Source organism: Moschus berezovskii, chromosome 22 (genome assembly GCF_049115385.1).
Source record: "Moschus berezovskii isolate FMDL1 chromosome 22, NW_MosBer_1.0, whole genome shotgun sequence".
NCBI lineage: Eukaryota > Metazoa > Chordata > Mammalia > Artiodactyla > Moschidae > Moschus > Moschus berezovskii.
In genome coordinates, this window is record NC_142481.1 from 44,672,028 (window position 1) to 44,693,396 (window position 21,369).

Below are 21,369 nucleotides of genomic sequence, written 5' to 3' on the forward strand. Positions count from 1 at the left end.
CATATTCTTTACTGTGTCAGCCACCAGGGAAGCTCAGCACTGGACCCACCAATAAAAGGACTTTATGAGAGCTTTTTGGCAACTGGCTGCCTCTGTGGCGGCAAATGACTGCTGCATTCCTACCCCGACCCAACACGTGCTCAGTGTACCATCGGGGAATGGATCACCCCAGAGAGCCCGTGATACCCTGAGACACAAGGAAGAGAAAAGGTCCTGGAAACCCTCTTCAGTCCTGGGGGCTAAAGGTCAAAGGGCAGGAAGCCTCAGCAGCATTGGTGCAGAGTTTGCTGGGGAGGTCACAGCATCAGTGAAGCCCTGCTCAGAATGAGACAGTGTCCTTGTTTTCAGCGAGGTGAGGTCATATGCCCATTATGGGGCGAGACCAGACCAAACTGACTCCGCTGTGGGGACGAAAGTCTCCAGGAGTAGGGAAGCCCCAGGCTCACCTCAAAGCCAAGAAGTTCTGCTTGCATGCAAGGAGCCTGGCCATGGAGTGTGCACAGCCATCGGTCAACTTGTTGTTGAACAGACTGGAAAGTTCCGAGAGAGAAGAGGGACATGGAGATAAAGCATAGTAGACAGTGACCACCCCAACCCCAGGTCGCTGGCTCCCTCAGGAGTCCCCTGTGCCCTCTGGCCATGCAAACATCCCAGCCCATCACTTGCTCACAATTGCTGCCCAGGCAGCATGGCTTGGGTTGAGTCTGGGGACACGGGGCCCAACGTTCACAGCCTGACTTACGCTAACTTCTGCAGCTGCTCACAACGAAGAGCATGTTCAACCAGCTTGCAGATGCCTCGGTCTGAGATGTTGTTATCTCGCAAGCTAAACAAAGTCAAAATAAAGAAATCTGAACACAGAGCCAATGAGAGAGGGAAAAAAATGGACAAAACCCCCAAAGAGACTTTTGCTTAACCCTGAAGTGCCAGCCTCTGAGCTCCTGGGAAATGCCACAGAAAAGTGGACAATCCCCCGTGCCTGGCCAGGGTGCTAATGTCATGCACTTGGTGGGGTGGAGGGCTTTGGAAGTGGGGACCCAGAGTCTCTACTAAAGAACACTGGAATCCTTAGGAAGGCACTACCTAATTGCAGGCACTGTTTCCAGCTCTGTAAAAGAGAAAGGAGCATCACGAAAGTTCCAAGGTGAGAAGTAGCATGGGGAAGGCACAGGGAACTAGACAGGCCACCGCTGGGGGTCATGGTGGTTACCACCACCCAGGCGACCAGATGGAAAATCAGACAAGAGTGGCTAAGACTTTGGAAATGAGCACACACCCTATGTCAATACTCCTGCAAGCCAGCCTCTGCCTGGCAGGTTCCTTCCAACATTTCCTTTTGGGAACGGTGTTCCCCAAAGCTCACCTGATCACAAGATCAGTCATATAGTGCCCCTAAAACAGACTCTCTGGCCCCTTCCCCAGAGCTGGTGAGTCTGCAACTATGGGGCGGGACTCAGGGATCCGTGTATTTTATTCACTGTGCCCATGATTCTGCACCTTTTGGTCAGCTTTGGGCCTGACTTAAAGGTTAACACCTCAGGCTCTCTGGAGTCCCTCAAAGAAAGTTCTGATCCTGGATAGTCACGTGACTAGCTATTTGCTGGTCCCTTCGCTGGAGAAAAAGGAAGGAAGGTAAAGTGAGCCTCACTGGACTCGGGTGGGGATTTAAAGAGACAGTGCACATAAAGCCCTGTGAGCACCTGGCACAGAGTACAAGCTCCCTGTAATCTGACCACTTATACGTATGGAGCACTTCCCAATAGTACTGATGTTTAATCTGCCTCAATCTGATGATAGGTACTATTATGATGCTCATGAGAGAGAAGGAAACTTGCAGAGGCCCAGCAAGTGATGTGACTTCACCAAGGTCGCACAGGAGCTAAAAGATTGGAGCCCAGGTGTTCCAGCTCCGTGTGTGTGTGTGTGTGTGTGTGTGTGTGTGTGTTGTGTTCAGTCGCTCTGGCTCCACAGTCTCCTGTAAACCACATCATACGGCCTCTCCCTTACAGCCTGCTCAGGGCTCTAAGGTCAGATCCATGCATGGGTGGGTCACAAAACCAACTCTGAAGGTCTGGAGCAGCCTTCTTAAACTGGAAACAGAACAGGAAGGAAAAAGAGAGCAAAGTGTACCAGAGTTGGTAACAGAAAGTCATTTTGTGAAATTTCAGTTTGACATGTCTGGGTGCTTGCTTACACTCTCCCTCACCGTGGGGTCTTGGTCCAAAACCTTTGAAAGCCATGGCCCTAGAGTCAGAACCGGGGTCTCAAGAAATCTGCATGCACTGGGCACCTTGTGTATGGGGCTTCTTGGAGCCTGAGGGTTTCGGTTGGCATGGAAACAACTTGGAGTGGGAGAGACACAGTTTGGCACCATGGGGGAGAAACCTCCCTCTCTCTCCCTTTCTCTCTTCCCTACTTCCTTCCCTCCTGTCTCCGTCTCTGCTTCCCTCTCTGCCCCCCTCCCTCACTCCTCTCTGTCTCTGTCTGTCTGTCTCTCTACACACAGGAAATGCCCACTCAGCAGGCTCACAGTTGCTACCCGCCTCTCCCCCATAGCGATGGCGGTTTCAGTACTTAAGTGTGGTGGAACGTGGTCGGGCACTTTCACTGCTAATGGAAATTCAAGCTGGTTCCCACAGACCTGCAGTCTTCATAGTGTGGCCTCTGAGCCTCTTGCAGCAGAATCACTCTGTTAAAAACTTAAATTCCAGGGCCCCCACCTCAGACCTACAGAATGGGAGTTCTTGGAACAGGCCCAAGACCCTGCATTGCCACAAGCCCCCTTTGCACACTCTGGTCTGAGTACTAGAACCAGCCCATCCTCATCTTCCTCTGAAAATAGAGGCAGGCCCCCAGTCTCTACCCAACCCTGCTAGGCCATGTGGGAGTCACGTTTCCCAGCCGAGGAGAAGGGATCCATTCATTCTAGGGATCCATCTACTGAGGATCATCCAGACCAGAGGTTCTTGACCTCTTGGAGTTCAAGAACCCATTTGAGAACTATGGGCCCACTATCCATAAATATGCTCGTTCATATTTCTATCAGGAAAACAGCTCCCACAGACAGGTCTCGAAATTCCTGAGTGAAAAAAATTATGATTCCTCCTTCCTGGGGAACTAGAGAATTGTGCTGCCACGTTCCATCTACCCAGCCAGACCCACTCTCCCCTTCTCCACCTGGCTGATTCCTGCAGACACCCTGACTGGGGGCTCCCTGTCGGGTCAAGCGAGAATGAGGAGGAGAGGAAGGGCTAGGGTTTACCTCCAGCCCTCGCCCGTCCAGGCTGCTGCCGCCTCCATTCTTCCCGGCAGCCCTCTCCACGCCCGCCTCTCAGCCAATAACCAACCGCCCACCCCTGCTCCTTCAGGCCTTGTTGCTGGTGTTCAATCACTTAGTCATGTCCGACTCTTTGCAACCCCATGGACTGCAGCACACCAAGCTTCTCTGTCCATCACCCACTCCCAGAGCTTGCTCAAACTCATGTCCATCGAATCGGTGATGCCATCCAACCATCTCATCCTCTGTTGTCCCCTTCTCCTCCTGCCTTCAATCTTTCCCAGTATCAGGGTCTTTTCTAATGAGTCAGCTCTTCGCATTCAGGCCTAAGGAGGCTAACAGCCCTGTCCCTACCCCAGCCCCAGCGCCAGCAGCCTGCATCATCCCTCTCTGCTCTTCCTAACTCCTGCCCAAGCTTTTGTAAGCTGTCCCTTTATTAAATAAACTCTCTTCAAATCACCCAACAACTTCCTCCTTATACATTCATATTTATCACATATATTAACTGCATCACATACCTATTAGGGGCTTCCCAGGTGGCACTGCTGCTGCTGCTGCTAAGTCACTTAAGTCGTGTCCGACTCTGTGTGACCCCATAGATGGCAGCCCACCAGGCTCCCCCGTCCCTGGGATTCTCCAGGCAAGAACACTGGAGTGGGTTGCCATTTCCTTCTCCAATGTGTGAAAGTGAAAGTGAAGTTGCTCAGTCGTGTCCGACCCTTAGCGACCCCACGGACTGCAGCCTACCTAGTGATTAAAAAAAGAAACCTGCTTGCCCAATGAAGGAGACTTACGAGATGTGGCTTCAATCCCTGGGTTGGGAAGATACCCTGGAGAAGGGCATGACAACCCATTTCAGTATTCTTGCCTGGAGAATCTCAAGAACAGAGGAGCCTGGTGGGCTACAGAGAGCCAAAAAGAGTCAGATACAGCTGAACCGACTGAGGACAGCACAGCACATGTAAACCAACTCTCTGTGATATGTTATATGCTACGTTACTATTATATTATATTTAGAAACCTGTGTCCTGATAACAAAAGCCACCACGCAGTTTCTAATAGATATCCATGGACTTGCTCCACAGAGAAAAAAGTCTCCCTGCTTTAGTCCAGGGAAAGGTATGTCACCCTAATACAGTCAAGCAGAGGTTTGTTCCTTGCTCAGGGTAAACACAAGGTCCCCTAGGGTAGACATAAAGCCCTGGAGAAGCTGCGAGTCGATTTTAAGTTTAAGCTACAACTTCTGCTTTCTCAGAGGTTTAAACAGGGAGCAGAAATCCCCTTTCAAGGCTGGAAGGAAGTTGGGAGCCTGCAGCGTGCTGGCCACCTGACCTGGGCACCTCTCTGCCCTCATCTGGCCCGTGGATGGAGAGAGGTCCGCGGCGGGGAGGGGGGGGTGGGTGGGAGGGTGGGGGGTGCACAGATGTTCCTAAGTGGGAAAGCTCACAACTTCAGACGGGAGCTGAGAGCGGTGGGGCTGGGTTAAAATCTCTCCACTACATAAAGAATTAAAAAGCAGGTGAAACTCTGTGGCCACTGTCAATCTCTTGGGTCTCCAAATTTCTATCTCATTGGGATTTGGAAGACTCTCAAGGGAGTATGGGATTAACAGGTGTGCTGTGCTGTGTATGATGCTTAGTCGCTCAGTCGTGCCCAACTCTTTGCAACTCCATGGACCGTAGCCTGCCAGGCTCCTCTGTCCATGGGATTCTCCAGGCAGGAAAACTAGAGTGGGTTGCTATGCCCTCCTCCAGGGGATCTTCCCAACCCAGGGATCAAACCCGAGTTTCCTGCATTCTAGGAGGATTCTTTACCATCTGAGCCACCAGGGAAGTACCCTACCAAATATAAAATAAACAATAAGGATTTACTGTATGCCACAGAGAACTATATTCAATATCTTGTTGTAACAAACTAGAATGGAAAAGAATAGGAAAATATATAGACAAATATATATGTGTGTGTGTATATTACTAACTACTTTGCTGTATACCTAAAACAAATACAATATTGTAAATCAACTATACTTCAATTAAGAATAAGTTAATAAATAAATTTTTAAAATTCAAAATGAAATCTCTCATGCGTGTAGTCACCTCTGATTTGAGGGTAGTTCTTAATACAGACACATATTACACCAAACTTCGCCTGTGACTTCAAGGCTGCCATGGTGCCTCTGAAGCCCATCCATAACACAGGTTGCTTGTGGGGAGCCGAGGCCGGTAACGAGAAAGCTATCAATTGTGAATCCCAGTTCTGCCATTTCCTGTGTGATCTTGGACAAGTTACCTTGCTTCGCAGAGCCTCAAATCAAGGATGCTGGGGATAATAAGGGCTTCCCAGGTGGCATCAGTGCCAATGCAGGAGACATGAGATGTGGGTTGAACCCCTGGGTCGGGAAGATCCTCTGGAGGAGAGCATGGCAACCACTCCTATATTCTTGCCTGGAGAATCCCATGGATGGAGGAGTCTGGCCTGCTACAGTTCATGGGGTCACAGAATCAGACACAACTGAAGCAATTAAGGACGCATAGCATAGGGATAATAACATCCCTTCCTAGAGCCCAGGGTGGTTGTGGGGATTAAAAGAGGTAATCCTGGAACTTCCCTGGCGGTCCTGTGGTTAAGACCCCATGCTTTTTATGCAGGGGATGTGGGTTCGATCCCTGGTCAGGGAACTAAGATCCCACAGGCCTCACAGGGCAAAAAATATTTTAAAAAATATTAAAAGAGGCAATTCTGGGGAAAGTGTAATACAGTGCCTGGCACACGGGCCATTTCATGAATTTCGACTATCCTTATCATAAGTTGAATCTAAGGTGCAGACTGGGGCGGGGTTTCTGCTGGGTTTTTGTACAAAAGGGGCTGGGCCTGGACTCCTGGCTCCCAGCATAAAGGAGGCTCCCCTACCTGCAATCAGGATGGCAGCATTCCCACAGTGCCCAGCCAGCATCACCCAGCATTACTCACTAAAGAGCTCTGCAGATGCCCAGGCAAGGCAGCAGCTGCTCCACGCCGATGTCGCCCACAGAATTGTGGTCCAGCTGCAGGGCCACAGGCCGCCGGAGGTGGCGCAGCACAAAGGCCAGGGCGGCACACTCGGCCGGGCCCACATGGCAGAAGGTCAGCTTGAGGTGCCCGACGTTCAGCCTGCGCACGGCCTCCTGCGCCAGCCGCTCTTCCTGCATCTCGTACAGGCTCCGGATAAGCCACAGGAAGCCCGGCAGGGCGTGCATGCTCTTGGCCTCACCTGGCACGGAGGGTGGGATGGAGCGGAAGTGCTCGCGGAGGCTGCGGGTCAGACACCGCCGGACACAGTTCCAGCGCCGGAGCAGGGCCGTCTCAGAGGCCTGGCACTCGGCCAGCAAGCTCCGGTGCTCCTGGGACAGCAGCCCTGCCAGGAAGGCCCCTGTGATCTGGAGGTTGTGCAGCTCGGCCCCCTGCAGCAAAGCTGCCACGCTGCCCTCCTTGCATTGGAAGCCCCGCAGGAACAATTTGGGCAGCACCCCGGCCAGGGGCGAGCTTCCAGGTCTGTGACTTTGGAAGAGATGTCTGAGCGAGGATGGCGGGGTGTCGGCGCTGAGGGCGAGGTAGAATGCAGCAAAAAAGCACTGGAAAGTGATATGCAGGAATTCCAGGGGGGGCGTACTCCCGGGTACAACCCTCTTGGCGCGCACCAGGAAGCCAAGAGAAAGGTCCTCACTGTCAACGTGTGCCGCCTGCAGCTGTTTGGCTGAGAATACGTAGCAGCACGTGCCCAGGCCGCAGAGAGCCAGGCGGCCAAGGTGCAGGAGAGTGGGGAGCCTGCCCTGAATCAGGCTGGGCCCTGGGCCATGGGTGGCTAAGGGCGGCGGGGAGGCGTGCAGCAGAAAGTGCCGGAGGATCAGCAGGTACATATCCGTGGTGGTCTTCGGGGACCCCCGACCCTGCAGCAACAGCTCCTCGTGGCATTTGGATACCATCCAGGAGACGACGGGCAGGTGGCACAGACCGTGCAGGGCCGAGGTGGCTCTGAGCAGGCAGAGGAGGCGGTCGGCCACCCCAGGCTCGCGATGTCGCTTCCTCAGGTACAGTTCGATGCCCTCTTCCGAGAAGCCCTTGAGGCTGAGTTCCGTGCGCACATGCTTTCGGAGGCTCGCCGATACCGCGCCTGGACGGCTGGTCAACACCTTGCGGGCGTTCTTTAGCAGGTTGCCCTGCAGAAGGTTGAAGAGCAGACTCTGGACTGAAGTGGGGGCGGTCGGAGAGCAGTGACGCTCCCGATCCGTGAACCTGAACCTGAACTCATCAAAGCCGTCGAAGGTTAAGAGGATGCGCTCAGGGTGGTCAAGAAGGACCTGGAAGACATCCTGGGGGCCAAGGTCAGGCCAACAGCAGTGTTCAAAGAGCAGCGTCCACACAGACAGCGGTTTCGCCAGGCACTGCAGCTGCCGGCAGCTGAACGGGAAGACGAAGAGAAACTCCTGGAAGGCCCGCCCCGAAGCCCAGAGCAGGTGCAGCTGCTGCAAGAGCGTGCTCTTGCCGCTGCCCGCCTCGCCCACCACTAGCACAGTGTCCGCCTCTTTGTTGAAATGGTCGCGGGTGCTGAAGAGCTCCTCCAGGCCTAGGGTGGTAGGGCTCTGCTGTGAAGGTCCAGCCATGCCCACCTCCATCTGGATTTCCAGAACATTCTCTGTATACACTTCTTCCAGGCAAAGATTCTCTGCTCCATCATAGGTGCTCAGGAAGCGAGACTGAGCTGATATAACGGTCCTCAGCTTGGACATATACTTCTTACAGGCAGCACCTGGAAGACAGAAGAAGAAACAGAGGAGCTGGAACCATGGTGAAAATGGGACCTGATGAGGGGTGGGCTGCCTCGGGGAAATGGGATGTGACACATGGGCTGTGCCCGTCCTGGCTCTCCAAAGCCATGGACTTTGAGGTTGGTCATGTAACCTTCCTGAGACTCAGTTTTCTCCTCTGTGGGACAGGAGAAGTGGTGGTCCCTACGTTTTGCAGGTAGGGACCCATGTAAAAACTTGAAGATCAATGAAGATAATGTTCTTTGTTCAGTGTCCAACACAAAGTGCTCAAAAGACACTGCCTAGCACCATTATCGTTACTGATGTTGCAAAGAGCTGTAGAAAAGATCAGGAGCACCGGGCTGGGGTCAGAAGACCTGCATTTTGATGTCTGTCCCACCACTTTGGTTCAGTAGACTTAGACAAGTCCCCTCGCCACTCAGCCTCAGCCGTTCTTTCTAAAGGGAAACAGAAGGCTTAAGGACATAGGAGCTCAGTTTCTGAAGTCAGATACACCTGAGTTTGAAATCTGGGTCTACCATCAACTTAGGCAAGCATCTCATCCTTTCTGGCTTTAGCATTCTTATCTTTAAAACTGGGAACAAACCACACCTTGAAGGATTGTTTCAGGAAGAAATGAGAAAAAGAAAAGTTTAAAAGAATGGTGACATACAGTTAACTCTCACAGAATGTTTATTATCATTATGATTACTGGAAGCAGCAGGCACATCAGTGGCCCTTCTAAGGCACCCACTTTCTAATTCACAGCATGTGTAAATATGTTAACTTACTTGCAAAAGGGATTAGACAGATGTGATTAAACTAAAGACCTTGAGATGGGAAGCTTATCCTAGTTTATGTGAGTGGAGCCAGCGGTGGACGGTATCTGGGCCACTGGGGCGCCCAGATCAAGGACCTGGACAATATTCCCTAATCAGGATCTACTTCCCCATCCTCTTCATACAACCATCTGCAATACAAGTTCTCGTGTCTAGGATGTGTCCACAGGGGTGCTGCTTTTCCTTTTGTTGTTATTGTTCAGCCGCTAAGTTATATCCGACTTTTGGGCACCCCATGCACTGCAACACGCCAGGCTTCCCTGTCCTTCACTATCTCCCAGAGTTTGCTCGTAGTCTTGTCCATTGAGTTGATGATGCATTTCATCTTTTGCTGGCCTCTTCACCTTTTGCCTTCATCATCCTCACATTATACCAACATGAGCAAACCACTCCCAGGGTCAGGGGTTAGTTCTTTTTATAGGAAATTAAGAAGTGATGGTCCAGAGCCCCAGGCAGTAGGACCATAGAGCACCACAGCCTCACTGCCCCCAACCAGGTACTGACCCATTTGTTCTCAACTCAGAGGCTAAAAGGTGATTCTCACAGAACGCTCTGAGCACACAGAAGCTGTATTTATGGTCATTCAAAGGACAGGCCCTGTGATTGTTGTTTCCTCTTCTGTTCCCAGAGCTGATGACTGTCTTTGCCCTTAATGCCACCTGGATAAACTAGGAGTGTTGAATGGAGACTGCAAAATATATATATTTTCCTAATACTCTGATTTTGCATTCAGGATTTCCAGCTGCCAGCAATCATATCAAAATTCTCTAGGGGAAAAAACTTTCTCATTTTAAAAACAAACACATGTCAGTTGTCACCTTTGCAATTGTCACCTTTGGGAACCTTGTACCATGACACAGTGTTAATCATGCGTGAACAGCCAGCTGAGGCTGATGACACCAATGGCAAACATTAACCAAGGGCTAAGCAGGGTACCACGCTCAGAGCTGTGCATCCCCTATCGTGTACTGATGTCTGCATTCTGTTCTCAGGTGAGAGGGTGCAGACCCAGATGCCAAGCACAGGCTTCCAGGCATCCTTCCTTCAGGGGGCAGAGCCCGAGGTGATAAATCCATCTGTCAGCACCATGCACAAGTCAGGGGGCCTTGATGGTAACGAGCTTTCCTGATGGTGATACGAGGCTTGCATCCTCTCTTTACAACCAATGAGCTCTTCTCCCAAGAAAAGAGGCAGTATGGGTGCAGATGGTCTAAAACCAGATCCATCCTCCCCTACCTTATCACTCAATCTTCCTGCCCCAGTTTCCACATCTGCAAAGTGGAGGAAATAATACCTGCTTCTCAGGCTTGCTGCCAAGGACAGACATCATAAATAAAGCACTTGGCAGGATGCCTGGGATGTTCGAGCTGTGCTATCCGAGCCTCTCCCCTTCCTGAGTTGGGTCGGTGACCATGTGAGATGAGAGATATCACATTATCTAAATCCATTTGGCTCCTAAGTTTCTGATGATGAGTAGCTAAACTGCAGAGATCAAGAGATACCAGTCATCAAAAAGTGTTTCTGTATCTTTCCAATACAAGTAACGAGAGAAGGGCCAGTAAGAAGGGCCAGTAAGAAAGGCCAGTATTAGCCCTCAAGACAAGGTTGCTCCAGTGATCACTCTGAAGGATAAACAGAAATAAAAGCAAACCCTAATAGTACACACATTAATCCTCCCAACATCCCAATGAGACAGTGGTGGTGTTGTTATTGTTGTTCAGTCACTAAGTCATGTCTAACTCTTTTGCAACCCCATAGACTGTGGCCTACTAGGCTCCTCTGTCCAGGGATCATCCAGGCAAGAATACTAGAGTGGGTAGCCATTTCCTTCAGGAGATCTTCTTCCCAGCCCAGGGATCGAACCTCCCATCTCCTGCATTGGCAGGTGGATTCTTTACCACTGGACCACCAGGGATGCCCCCAAACAGTGGTGATGTTACCCTTAAAATGAGATGCTGAGTTTGGAAAAGACTCTGATGCTGGAAAGGACTGGCGGCGGGAGGAGAAGGGGACGACAGAGAATGAGATGGCTGGATGGCATCACCGACTCGATGGACATGAGTTTGGGTGAACTCCGGGAGTTGGTGATGGACAGGGAGGCCTGGCATGCTGTGATTCATGGGGTCGCAAAGAGTCAGACACAACTGATCAACTGAACTGAACTGAATACAGCCAGTAAGTGAGATTTTAGCTGACAAGTCTCATGCTGATGTTTTTGCTCTTCACCATGAATCTGGAAGTCTTCCTTTCCTTTTCTGATAACTGAAAAGAACACATATATACCTTCAAAAGGCAGGGCCAATGGGACCGGTAATTCCTGAATACACTGTAGAAGAAAGGCAGCCAACCCATTCCCCTTCACTGTGGCGAGATCAAGGAGCCTTCTTGCCTGTGGGGAAAGCAAAAGTCATTATTTATCCAGAAAGGAAAATGGAGAGGTGTGAGAAGGTCTCTACCAACTATGGCAATGCCATGAGCCTCTCTCTTCCACCACAATGAAAGGCCAGAAAGACATCTGTACAATAAGATGCATTGAAATAAGTCAATGCAGTATCAGGCGGTGAAGTGAACACTTGAACACACATCCAGTGTGGTTCCCTCTTAAGACTCATTGAAAGAGTGAACAACTTAAAAAAAGGAAAAGACGTAAACCTACAAGAATGGGAAAGCTAACTCTTGGAAGACGGAAATCACTTGAGTGAGTAGTGATTTCTTCGAGTCTCTGTAATCCCCACAGGGACTGCAGCACAAGGTACGAGGGTGGGTTTCAGGTGCACGAGTGATAGAGGACTGCACACAGCTGCTTGAAGACACCGAGCATGAATACCATGAACGCTTTAAAGCAGCCATGAGCAGGCTTATTCCACGAGTCTCAATCAGCTTCACCGAAACGCGCTTGGACACCACATACTTCAAAAACAGACAAAACGCAAAACTAGAAAGTCCCCTTGACATTTTGAGACGATACACATTCCTTCACTTAGAGCAGTCTAATGGCTCCTCCATCATCTGAAACATTGCTCAAACATCATCAATGATTTTGCTCTTCAGAGATGCTATCAATAAATTACACACGAGAGCTTCCCAAAAGAAGCAAAAATTGATGTGAAATAATTTTTCAAGCAAGTGTTTAAAATTCAAATGAGAAAGCAGGCAACATTGTAAATGAATGATATTCCAATAAATCTTTTAAAATAACATTATTACAAAATAAAAAATGAGATAAACCTACTCCATCCTAACACTGCAGTGTATTCCAGTTCATTCATTCATTCAATAATTCATTATTTCATCAACAAATATTTCTTGAGTGCCTACTATGTACAAGGTTCTCAGCACAATAAGTTTTAAGACAGAAACTGGTACATTGTAGGCCTCAAAATAGAGTCATACGATTCTAATTAATTAATTCAATTCTGATTAATCCAAATAATTAGTCAAAGCCCTGGGTTTAGCACTGGTCCTCTCATTAACTACTGTGAGCTTTTTCTCACTTTTCTGAGACTCAATTTCCCAATCCATAAAGTGGGCTGTTAATGACTGTTCCCTCTGCATTACAGGAGACCTGAGGTTCACTCTTTGGGGGAAAACAGAACAAAGAGCTTCAGAAATACCCCAAAGACATTTTCCTGTTCTTGTGGAATAGCATCTTCAGAGGCAGTTATCATAACCCTGAACGTTTATGATCTAACGCAATTTCATATAGAAGTCCTATGTGGGCATTTAAACTACATAAGTACATAGTGTTTTGTATTAATTATTAAACGCAGATTTAACTTAATAAATTTTTGTGATCTGTTGAGCTGTTAATTTAAAGCAGACAGCACTATAAGTGAACAAGTACAGAACATCGCCAGCTACAGAACTGATAGTAGCAGACAGGAAGCTAATGAGTGCTTGGCGGTGGTTTAGTTGCTAAGTCGTGTCCAACTCTTGTGACCCCAGGGACTGTAGCCCGCCAGGCTCCTCTGTCCACGGGATTCCCAGGCAAGAATACTGGAGTAGGTTGCCATTTCCTTCTCCACAATGAGTGCTTACTATGTGCTAGGCACTGTTCTAAGAGTTATGTCGCTCACCTCACTGAATTCTCCCAAGATCTTGCTGATGTTTGCCAGATGAGGAATCTGAGACAGGAGAGATTAAGGAATGAGAGCTTCCACAGAGAAATCTGAAGTCACAGGCCTTGAGCCTGCATCATCCTGACTTCAGAATCCAAGATGCTCGCCACCACATGACAGCATCTCGAATCGGAAGTGGCATGATACCAAAAATCCACAGCAACTTTTACCTTCCCAGCTACCTTTATTTACTTTTATTGATTAATTTTTGCCACACCATGCAACATGTGGGATCTTGGTTCTCTGATCAGGGATCAAATTTGTGCACCCTGCAGTGGAAACGTGGAGTCTTAACCACTGGACGGCCGGGAAAGACTGCTGGCTCCCAGGTGACACAGCGGTAAAGAATCCATATGTCAGTGCAGGAGTCAAAGGAGACTCGGGTTCGATTCTTGGGTTGGGAAGATCCCCTGGAGAAGGAAATGGCAACCCGCTCCAGCATTCCTGCCTGAAAAATCCCACGGACAGAAGAGCCTGGTGGGCTACAGTCCATGGGGTCACAAAGAGTCTGACAAGACTGAGCATGCACACATACACACACACGCATGCACACACACGCATGCACGCGCGCACATGCGCGCGCGCACACATGCATGCACACACACACACCTTTAAAGGAGGAGGACTATGACCCACATGTCCCCACAGGCCTGATGTCGTGAACTAGTCTCAATAACTAAGTACACTTTTCCTCTGCATTCTGATGAGCCAAGAGGGAAGTGCTTACCCGCTGGGATGACGTGAAGATGGGTCGCCTGATTTCATCAGTTTCATACTGGCTGATGAAACCCCGCTGCTGCGTCAGGTCCAGCACAGCCTCCACGTGGCCGTAGAGTCTCCTGACGATGGCTGGTCGGTGACTCTGCAGGTCACGGGCTGGGTGGGGTGAGTGGGGGTCCCAGGAGCTGGGAAGCTCGGGGGGCTGGCTGTCGGCCTGGGCCTCCCGCACAGCTGCAGTCAGCTGTTCACAGCCCCACGCACCCTTATTCCAGATGGTGTCCAGGAGGCGCCTGGCCAAGTGGGAGATAGGCTGGCCCACGAGGCTAAGCCCCTCATAGTCCTCCCAGGAGAGGACTTCCCGAGAAAGAAGCCGGTCCAGAATGCTCTCAAAGCCCTCCAGGGACCCCGAGACCAGCAACTCCACCAGTTGGCTTCTCTGTGTCTGAAAAGCATCTTGTGCGCACATTTCACAATCTGGGAGGAGAATGAGGTCAGAGCAGGCCTTCTCAGAAAGTAGGCGGAGGGTAGTGGAGAGGGCAATTCTGCCCAACCCTGAGGCCAAGCCAGCCACGGCTGTACCCTCAGACACCACCAAGGCAAGCGCCCCATTGTACAGATGTACAGACTGAGGCCCAGAGAAGGCAAACTGGCTTGTGGTCTCACAGAGGGTCTGAAACAGCCAGGAGTTAAATTAGGGCCCCTGGCTCCCACATCTATGCGTCATCCCTGGTTTAACAAGTTTATGACTTCCCTGGTGGTTCAGTGGTTAAGAATCTGCCTGCCAATGCAAGGGACACGGTTCAAACCCTGGTGCGGGAAGATTCTAAGTGCTGCAGGGCAACTAAGCCTGTGTGCCACAGTTACTGAGCCCGCACCATAGAGCCTGCATGCTGCAACTACTGAAGACTGTATGCCCTAAATAAAGCCTGTGCTCTGCAACAAGAGAAGCCACTGCACCCAGAAGCCCACATGCTGCCACTACAAAATAGCCCCCACTCACTACAACCAGAGAAACCCCACGGGCAGAGTGAAGAATTTTTGGTGCTCTGCCAAAAATAAATTAAAATTTCTTTAAAAATTTAAAAAGGATTCCATTAATATTAGGAGCAATGTCTCCCGAGGAATCGGGGAATCATTTCTCAATGAGAGGTCCCTTTTATGCTAGTTGGATTCACGCTACCATAGCTCTCTCTTCAATAATGGCTAATGTTTATTAACCACATATAACGTGTCAGGCACCATCCTAAGTGCTTTTGATTAATCCCGCCAACCACTCTGAATTTGGTACTAGGATCAGCCCCACTTTACAGATGAAGAAACTGAGTCACAGAGAAGCTTGGTGACTTGCACAAGGGCTGAAAGCTAGATGAGGTTAGGATCTGAACCCCAGCAGAGCAACTCCAGAAGGCATGCGTTTCATTCCCTTGTATTTGGGTTCCTTACAGAGGCCCGAGTCCAGACCTGTGTACATAACCCACGGCAACCCCCAGGGGCAGACCCAGAACACTGCTGGAAAGATGCCAACCCAGGTGAAGTAAAACTCGTGGTACATGTCAAAGCCTATGGATGCACTGACTCCAGTCTCCTGCTCCACTCCCCAAATGCCCGGGCCCTCCCCTCCCCACCACCACACACCATGTGCCATCACCTCTGTCAATGGCTTACTCTGGGCTCAGCCTTCAGACTCTGGGTCCTGGGAATCCGTGGGAAGCGATCTCATAGAGCTCCAAGCTCTAGCAGGGTCCCCATGCGGCAGAGAAAATCTCTCGGCAGGTTCCCTTCTGTGATGGTCACGGAGTCCAGGGATGTGGGCTGGTGCAGTGCCCACAGAAAGTGAAAGTGATAGGGCGTAGGCATGGGAACCGAGGAGGAATTCCAGCATCTGTCTACAAAACAGGGACATTTCAAGAGATTCAAGGGAGCAGACGCCAAGGGGCTTGGAAAGTCTGCCTTTTCCCTATTGGTTCTTTATGTGCCTAATTCCCTTCTTGGCCCAAGTGGAAGCTTGGGTTTTACTCATCCTGGCATCTCTAAGCCTGGCATGGAGCTGGGCCACGGGGAAGTACAGTGGGAATGTTCATGAATCAAAAATCCACCGAGGAAAAAAAAACAAAACAAAAATCCTCCAAGGGAAGAGGTGGGGCTGGAACATTCTGTACCCGTTCTCATATGCCAGCCAAAGGAAGGGAAAGGAGAGATCACAGCTCAGAATCCTGCCAACATGTAGGCTGGAATTCCTGTGCTGGCCAGATGAGGAAACTGAGGCAGCCAGGTGGCCCACGTGTCTGGCAACTTCGGGGGCTGTGAATCCCCAACGTGGAGGCCACTGTAAACCAGAAAGGAACACAGTTCTCTCTGGCCAAGCAGGCCTCCTCCCTGTGCCCAGTGCCAAGCAGAGGAGTCCAGAGGATAGAAGTAGGGAGAGGGGAGAGGAGAGAACAAGACGGGGTAGGACAGGCTCTGGGCTTGACGCTGGAGTGGTTCTCGGCTGTGAAAACACCAGCTCCATCACCATGCCTGCCCAGGTCCTCCAGAAACAGTCCAGAAATGGGGTCTGCACTTCACCTTGGACCTAACGCCTAGAAGACGCATGTGCAACCAGGAATTAAAGAAGCTGAATAGTTCAGATGAGATAGGACATTGCCTGCCCCTCTCAACCAGAGGAGGCCTAAGGACGAACAGTGGCTCTTTCCTTTGCATCGGGAGAATCTGGATCACTCAACCCCCGACCCCCTAAGATCATCAGGTTTAGACTGCATGCTCAGTCACTTCAGTCGTGTCCCACTCTTTGTGACCCTACAGACTGTAGCACTCCAGGCTCCTCAGTCCATGACTTGGAGTAGGCCTGGCCAAGTCACCTGCAGGCGGGTCTGATGTGGCACAGGACTGGCAGGTCTCAATTTGCCCACAGACTCCACGTCTTTCCTGGGGAAACCCCCTACAAGATGGGCAGAGGCCAGAGTTGGCCAAGCAGATGTAGAGAATTACGTAATTCTCAGCAGTTCTGGCACAAAGCTTTCGGCCTCCACCATGACCTGCACAGAGAGACCCCACCAAGCCTAATGATCTTTGACACACCACAAATACACTCACCCACAAGGGGACGAGCTCCAGCTAAGCTGGGGCCCTCCGCAAGCAGGCCAAGTCTGGGTCAGCCGACAGATGCTTGAGGCACGGATATCAGACTTGTGACGTTAGGGTACCCGGAGAAGGAGGCACGCCCTAGCCAGAAGGTTTGGCAGTCTATCCTCCCACCAAGAGCTGGAAAGTCCCATCTCTGTCCTAGCCTTCTTCCAGAAACCTCAGAGCTGGGAGACTCTCCAAGGATCAATCTTGCGAGCACTCTGTGTCTAAGAAGGCATTGTCCTTTCTCATCCTAAACATCCAGGGCAAAAGACCTGGCACGTTGCTGTCCTCACTAACCAGTACAGGAAGTTCCTCATCATGTCTAACCAAAGTTTTTCCTGCTTCAGTTTAAATTGCGAACGAAAGAAAACAGATGTCCACTCAACACCTATCTCATAAAAACTGTCCCTAAAACCCTACCTCTTGCCCCTTTATTCCCTGCCAGACTTCCCCTTTTCAGACTAAATCAATCAGCCTCTCTCCATTACCTTTTCTTCTCCACCTCAATTACTGAGACTTTGAGGTCATTATAGTCTTCTCTCGAGGAGGGTACAGTCTATGCAAAGAAAGGTGCACTTCCTTGCTGAAACAGAGGGTCAAGTGGAAGGGGCAACCCACACGGGGCCCCTGCTTATCCCCAAGCCTAGGGCAAGCCCTGACCCCTCCTCCCTTCCTGAGACACAGCCGGTCTGGTTTCTCTGGAGCCCTGAGCCATTTGATTTGCCTAAGTGCTGAAATCTCAGCCTGCTGGACCGCTGCAGATAGGAAAGAGAGGGAGGCCCCAGAAGTTCAACTCCTGAGCTGTCCAGCTCTTTTCAGGGGCCACGCCTCCCCTGGGGCACTGGACCTATAGCCCCCTCACGGACTGCAGCATGCTCCATTCTTGCCCCCTTCACCAAGCTTCTCACCGGGAGAGCTGTTCTCAGCAGCACATACACATAATGTAATTTCTCCACCTAACCCCATTACTCTGCCCACTTCACAGCAGGACTCCTGAGCTGTCATCTGTACTGCTCTCCTCAAGCTCTCCCCTCCTGTCCCCTTTGGCCTCCAGCGGTTTTTGTCATGGCCCCCAGTGACCTCCAGGTTGCTGGATTCTCAACCCTCACTTGCTGGCTCTGCCAAAGGCATTCGTCAATCATCACTCCCTCTCTTCTCCCTGAAGCAGCTTCTGTGTTCCCTCAAGAACACCCCACTCTCTGATTTCTCCTCCCATCTCACTGGGTGTTCTTTTGTCTCCTTGGTTAATTCCTAATGCTGTGAGCCACAGAACTCCCTGGTGGGACCTCTTTTCTCTGAATGACTCTCTCCATAGTGAGCCTGTGGCTTTAAATACCAGCTATCTGGTGAGGATGCTCTAAATTTTATTTCCAACTCCAACGTCCCCACTAAGCTTTTCCAACGGCCTAATGGGATGCCCAATGGGCATCTCAAACTTCACAAGCACAGAACCAAACTCTAGATCTTCCTCCTAAACAGGTCCCATTTCAGTCTATGAAAAAGAAAAGAAAGTGTTAGTCACTCAGTCATGTCTGACTGACTCTTTGTGACCCCATGGACTATAGCCTGCCAGGCTCCTCTGTCCATGGAATCCTCCAGGCAAGGATACTGGAGTGGGTGGCCATTCCTTTCTCCAGGGGATCTTTCTGACTCAGGGATTGAACCTGGGTCTCCCGCATTGTGTTTCCAGGGAAACCTTATTTCACTCCATGCTCAGCCCCCAAATCTCCCAGGCACCTTAGACTCCCCCTTTCTCTCAAATCCCAAATTCTATCACCCATTACCGTCAAATATATCCCAAATCTGAAAATCTGATATTTTTCATCACTTTTCTGCCATGGGTACAAGCCCCGCATGGTCTCTCCCCAGAATGACAACAGTGGTCCCCTCAGTGGTCTCCCTACCCTTCTGCCTTCACCTCCCTACAGCCTCTCTCCTGCCTATAGCCAGATGAACCTGCTAATCCCTAAGTCAGAGTAGGTGATGCTCTGCACAAAGACCTCCAGTGGTTCCCAGTGCACTCAGAGTGAAAACCAAAGCCCTCGAGGCGGCCTTCAAGACCCCACCCTATGTAAGGATCCCCAGCTTCCCACCCCTTACCTCTCTGCACTCATTTCCTACTCATACTTCACTGGCTCCTCACCTACCCTGCTCCAGCCACACTGACCTTGTTCCTAGAACAAGCCAGACCTGCTTCCACCTGTCATACTTCTGCCCCAGGACCTTTGTATATGCTCTTCCCTCTGTGGGCACACTGTCCTTTCCCCCAGTTATTCACATAGCTTCCCTCTAACCTCCTGTAAGGCTTTGCTCAGTTGTCACTCTCTCAGAGAGGGCCTCCCTGACTAAGCTGTATAAAACCACAATGCATGTGTGCTAAGTCATGTCCGACTCTTTGCAACCCTATGAGCTGTAGCCTGCCAGCTCCTCTGTCCATGGGATTCTCCAGACAAGAATACTGGAGTAGGTTGCCGTGCCCTCCTCCAGGGGATCTTCCCGGAGACCCACGTCTCCTCCATTGACAGGCGAGTTCTTTAACACGAGCACCACCTGGCCCCATACCTCATCCCTCTTGCCTGCTTTCTTTCCCTCTATAGCACTTATTACTACCTGACAGGTCATGCATTTACTTACTGACCACCGTCCAACTCCTTTCCAGAAAACGCACCCCGTGAGGGCAGGGAATTTTATCTGATGTTTTCCTTGCTGTACCCTTGGTGTCACATCCAGTGAACTGATCAAGACTGTATGAACGAATAAAAAAATGGATTTCCTCTGCATGGTTCTAGGAGCCAGAAGTGGAGCCAAGAGGTGCAATCTGCAAGCCACAGATTTTTGACTAAATGAAGCCAGAGCTGCAGGATGCTGAATAGTGTTTCTTAAGTAATGAGCTCCCCAACACTGAGCATATGTAGCTGAGGCATCGTGCACTGGGTAGGAGGTTAGCAGGCTAGGTGGGGTCGTCCCTTCCAGCCTCAGACCTCAGAATGCTGATTGGTGAAGGGAATCTGAGTAATCAGTCAATTTAGGAGCAGAGTGATTAGGAGCGTGAAGCAACAGCAATGTCACTCTGGTCTTCACCGATGGGGTCTTCTCCCCTCTATGGAACAAGGACCATGGGCCCAGAGAACAGCCTGTGGGGAGATGGAGCCCACCACTGGGAGAAGCCCAAGAGCTCGAAAAAGAGGGAGAGAAGCAAGAACAGACTGGGAGCCAAGGGTTCAGCTGGGGGAGCCCTCCTGGAGGAGATGGAGGAGGCGTTTGAGTTTGCCGCAAAGCAAGGAGGACCAGATGGCTGTTCCTCAACAGGAGGAGGAAATGAGAGGATGAACAGCACAAAAGATGTGGTGCTGGCAGGCACTGGTGTGGGTGGGTATGGGCAGAGATAGGATTGGGGATGGGCAGGGGTCTCCACACCCACCAGTGAGGAGGTGGAGGCAGGAGACTCCCAGGACCGTTACCAGGCCACAGGCAGGGTTAGAGAGCATCCGGGCACTCTCATTTATACCCATCCACTCAAAAGCAAGGGGAAATTGGGGAAACTGAGGGAGCGAGGAGCAGGCTGGACAGAAAGTAGCTCCCGCTCAGAAACCTGAAGCGTGGCCGGCCGGCGCCTCACAACTTCATCGTGGACTTTCTCCCTACACACAACCTCGACCCCCAAATCACACCTCTCTACGGAACTCAGAGGCTCCAGGGACGGAAGTTCTGCTCACGCCGCTCCCCTCTGGCCGCCTCAAGTTTGTAGTCACAGTCCGCCAGGAGGCTCCCCAACCTCCAGACGGCCCCTTTCCTTCTAGACTTCGGGACTCCCGAAGGGGAAACCGAGGCAGCTTTATCGCGAGCCTGGCGGCCTGGACGGCAGTCAGGTGTCCCAATCCCAGTAGCGGGACCCTCGGCGCCCGCCGTCCCTTGCGCTGGGCTCAGGATCACTCACCCCCGGCAACCAGGTTCCTCGGTGCAGCTTGAGTCTCCGCTCGCCTGCTCCGCACGCCTGCTCCGCACCGGCCAGACTAGGCTGAGCCGGCGTTCGGCCCCGCCCCCATCCCGACCACGCCCCCTACTGCCCCGCCCCCTCTGCCCGGCAGCCCCACCTCTCCCGGCCCCGCCCCGCACCTCCTGGGAGTCGGGAACCGCAGAGACCCCGGCGGCCTGAGCACAGAGGGCACACACATACACACGCAGAGATGTACTTTGAATTGAAAAGCTAGGTAAGCTGTTGGGGTCAGTATTACCTGCCCCCGCTTTGAGGGTCAGTAAGTCAATAGTCGCTTGGACTGCAAGGAGATCCAACCAGTCCATTCGAAAGGAGATCAGTCCTGGGTGTTCATCGGTAGGACTGATGTTAAAGCTGAAATTCCAATACTTTGGCCACCTCATGCGACGAGTTGACTCACTGGAAAAGACTCTGATGCTGGGAGGGATTGGGTGCGGGAGGAGAAGGGGACGACAGAGAATGAGATGGCTGGATGGCATCACCGACTGGATGGAGGTGAGTTTGAGTG

General features: G+C 51.1%; 1 protein-coding gene across 5 annotated transcripts in view; it reads right to left on the bottom strand.

Annotated features, from left to right (window-relative positions):
* The window catches only part of NOD2 (nucleotide binding oligomerization domain containing 2), a 35,768-nt gene extending 14,900 nt beyond the window's left edge, over window positions 1–20,868 (bottom strand). For 2 of the 5 annotated variants that reach the window (XR_016035815.1, XM_055412798.2), the window contains exons 1-7: window positions 20,802–20,868; window positions 15,404–15,624; window positions 13,746–14,212; window positions 11,184–11,289; window positions 6,248–8,063; window positions 743–826; window positions 447–530 (exon numbers count right to left, since the gene is read on the bottom strand). Coding sequence is in view for 4 of the 5 variants with exons in the window: in XM_055412798.2 (XP_055268773.2) it covers window positions 447–530; window positions 743–826; window positions 6,248–8,063; window positions 11,184–11,289; window positions 13,746–14,204 (2,549 nt within the window). In the remaining variant the exon portion in view is untranslated. Of the gene's footprint in view, window positions 1–446; window positions 531–742; window positions 827–6,247; window positions 8,064–11,183; window positions 11,290–13,745; window positions 14,213–15,386; window positions 15,625–20,801 lie in introns of all 5 variants that reach the window. The other 3 variants (XM_055412799.2, XM_055412801.2, XM_088830246.1) reach the window with 3 other exon arrangements.
* Between the last annotated feature and the right edge of the window lie 501 nt (window positions 20,869–21,369).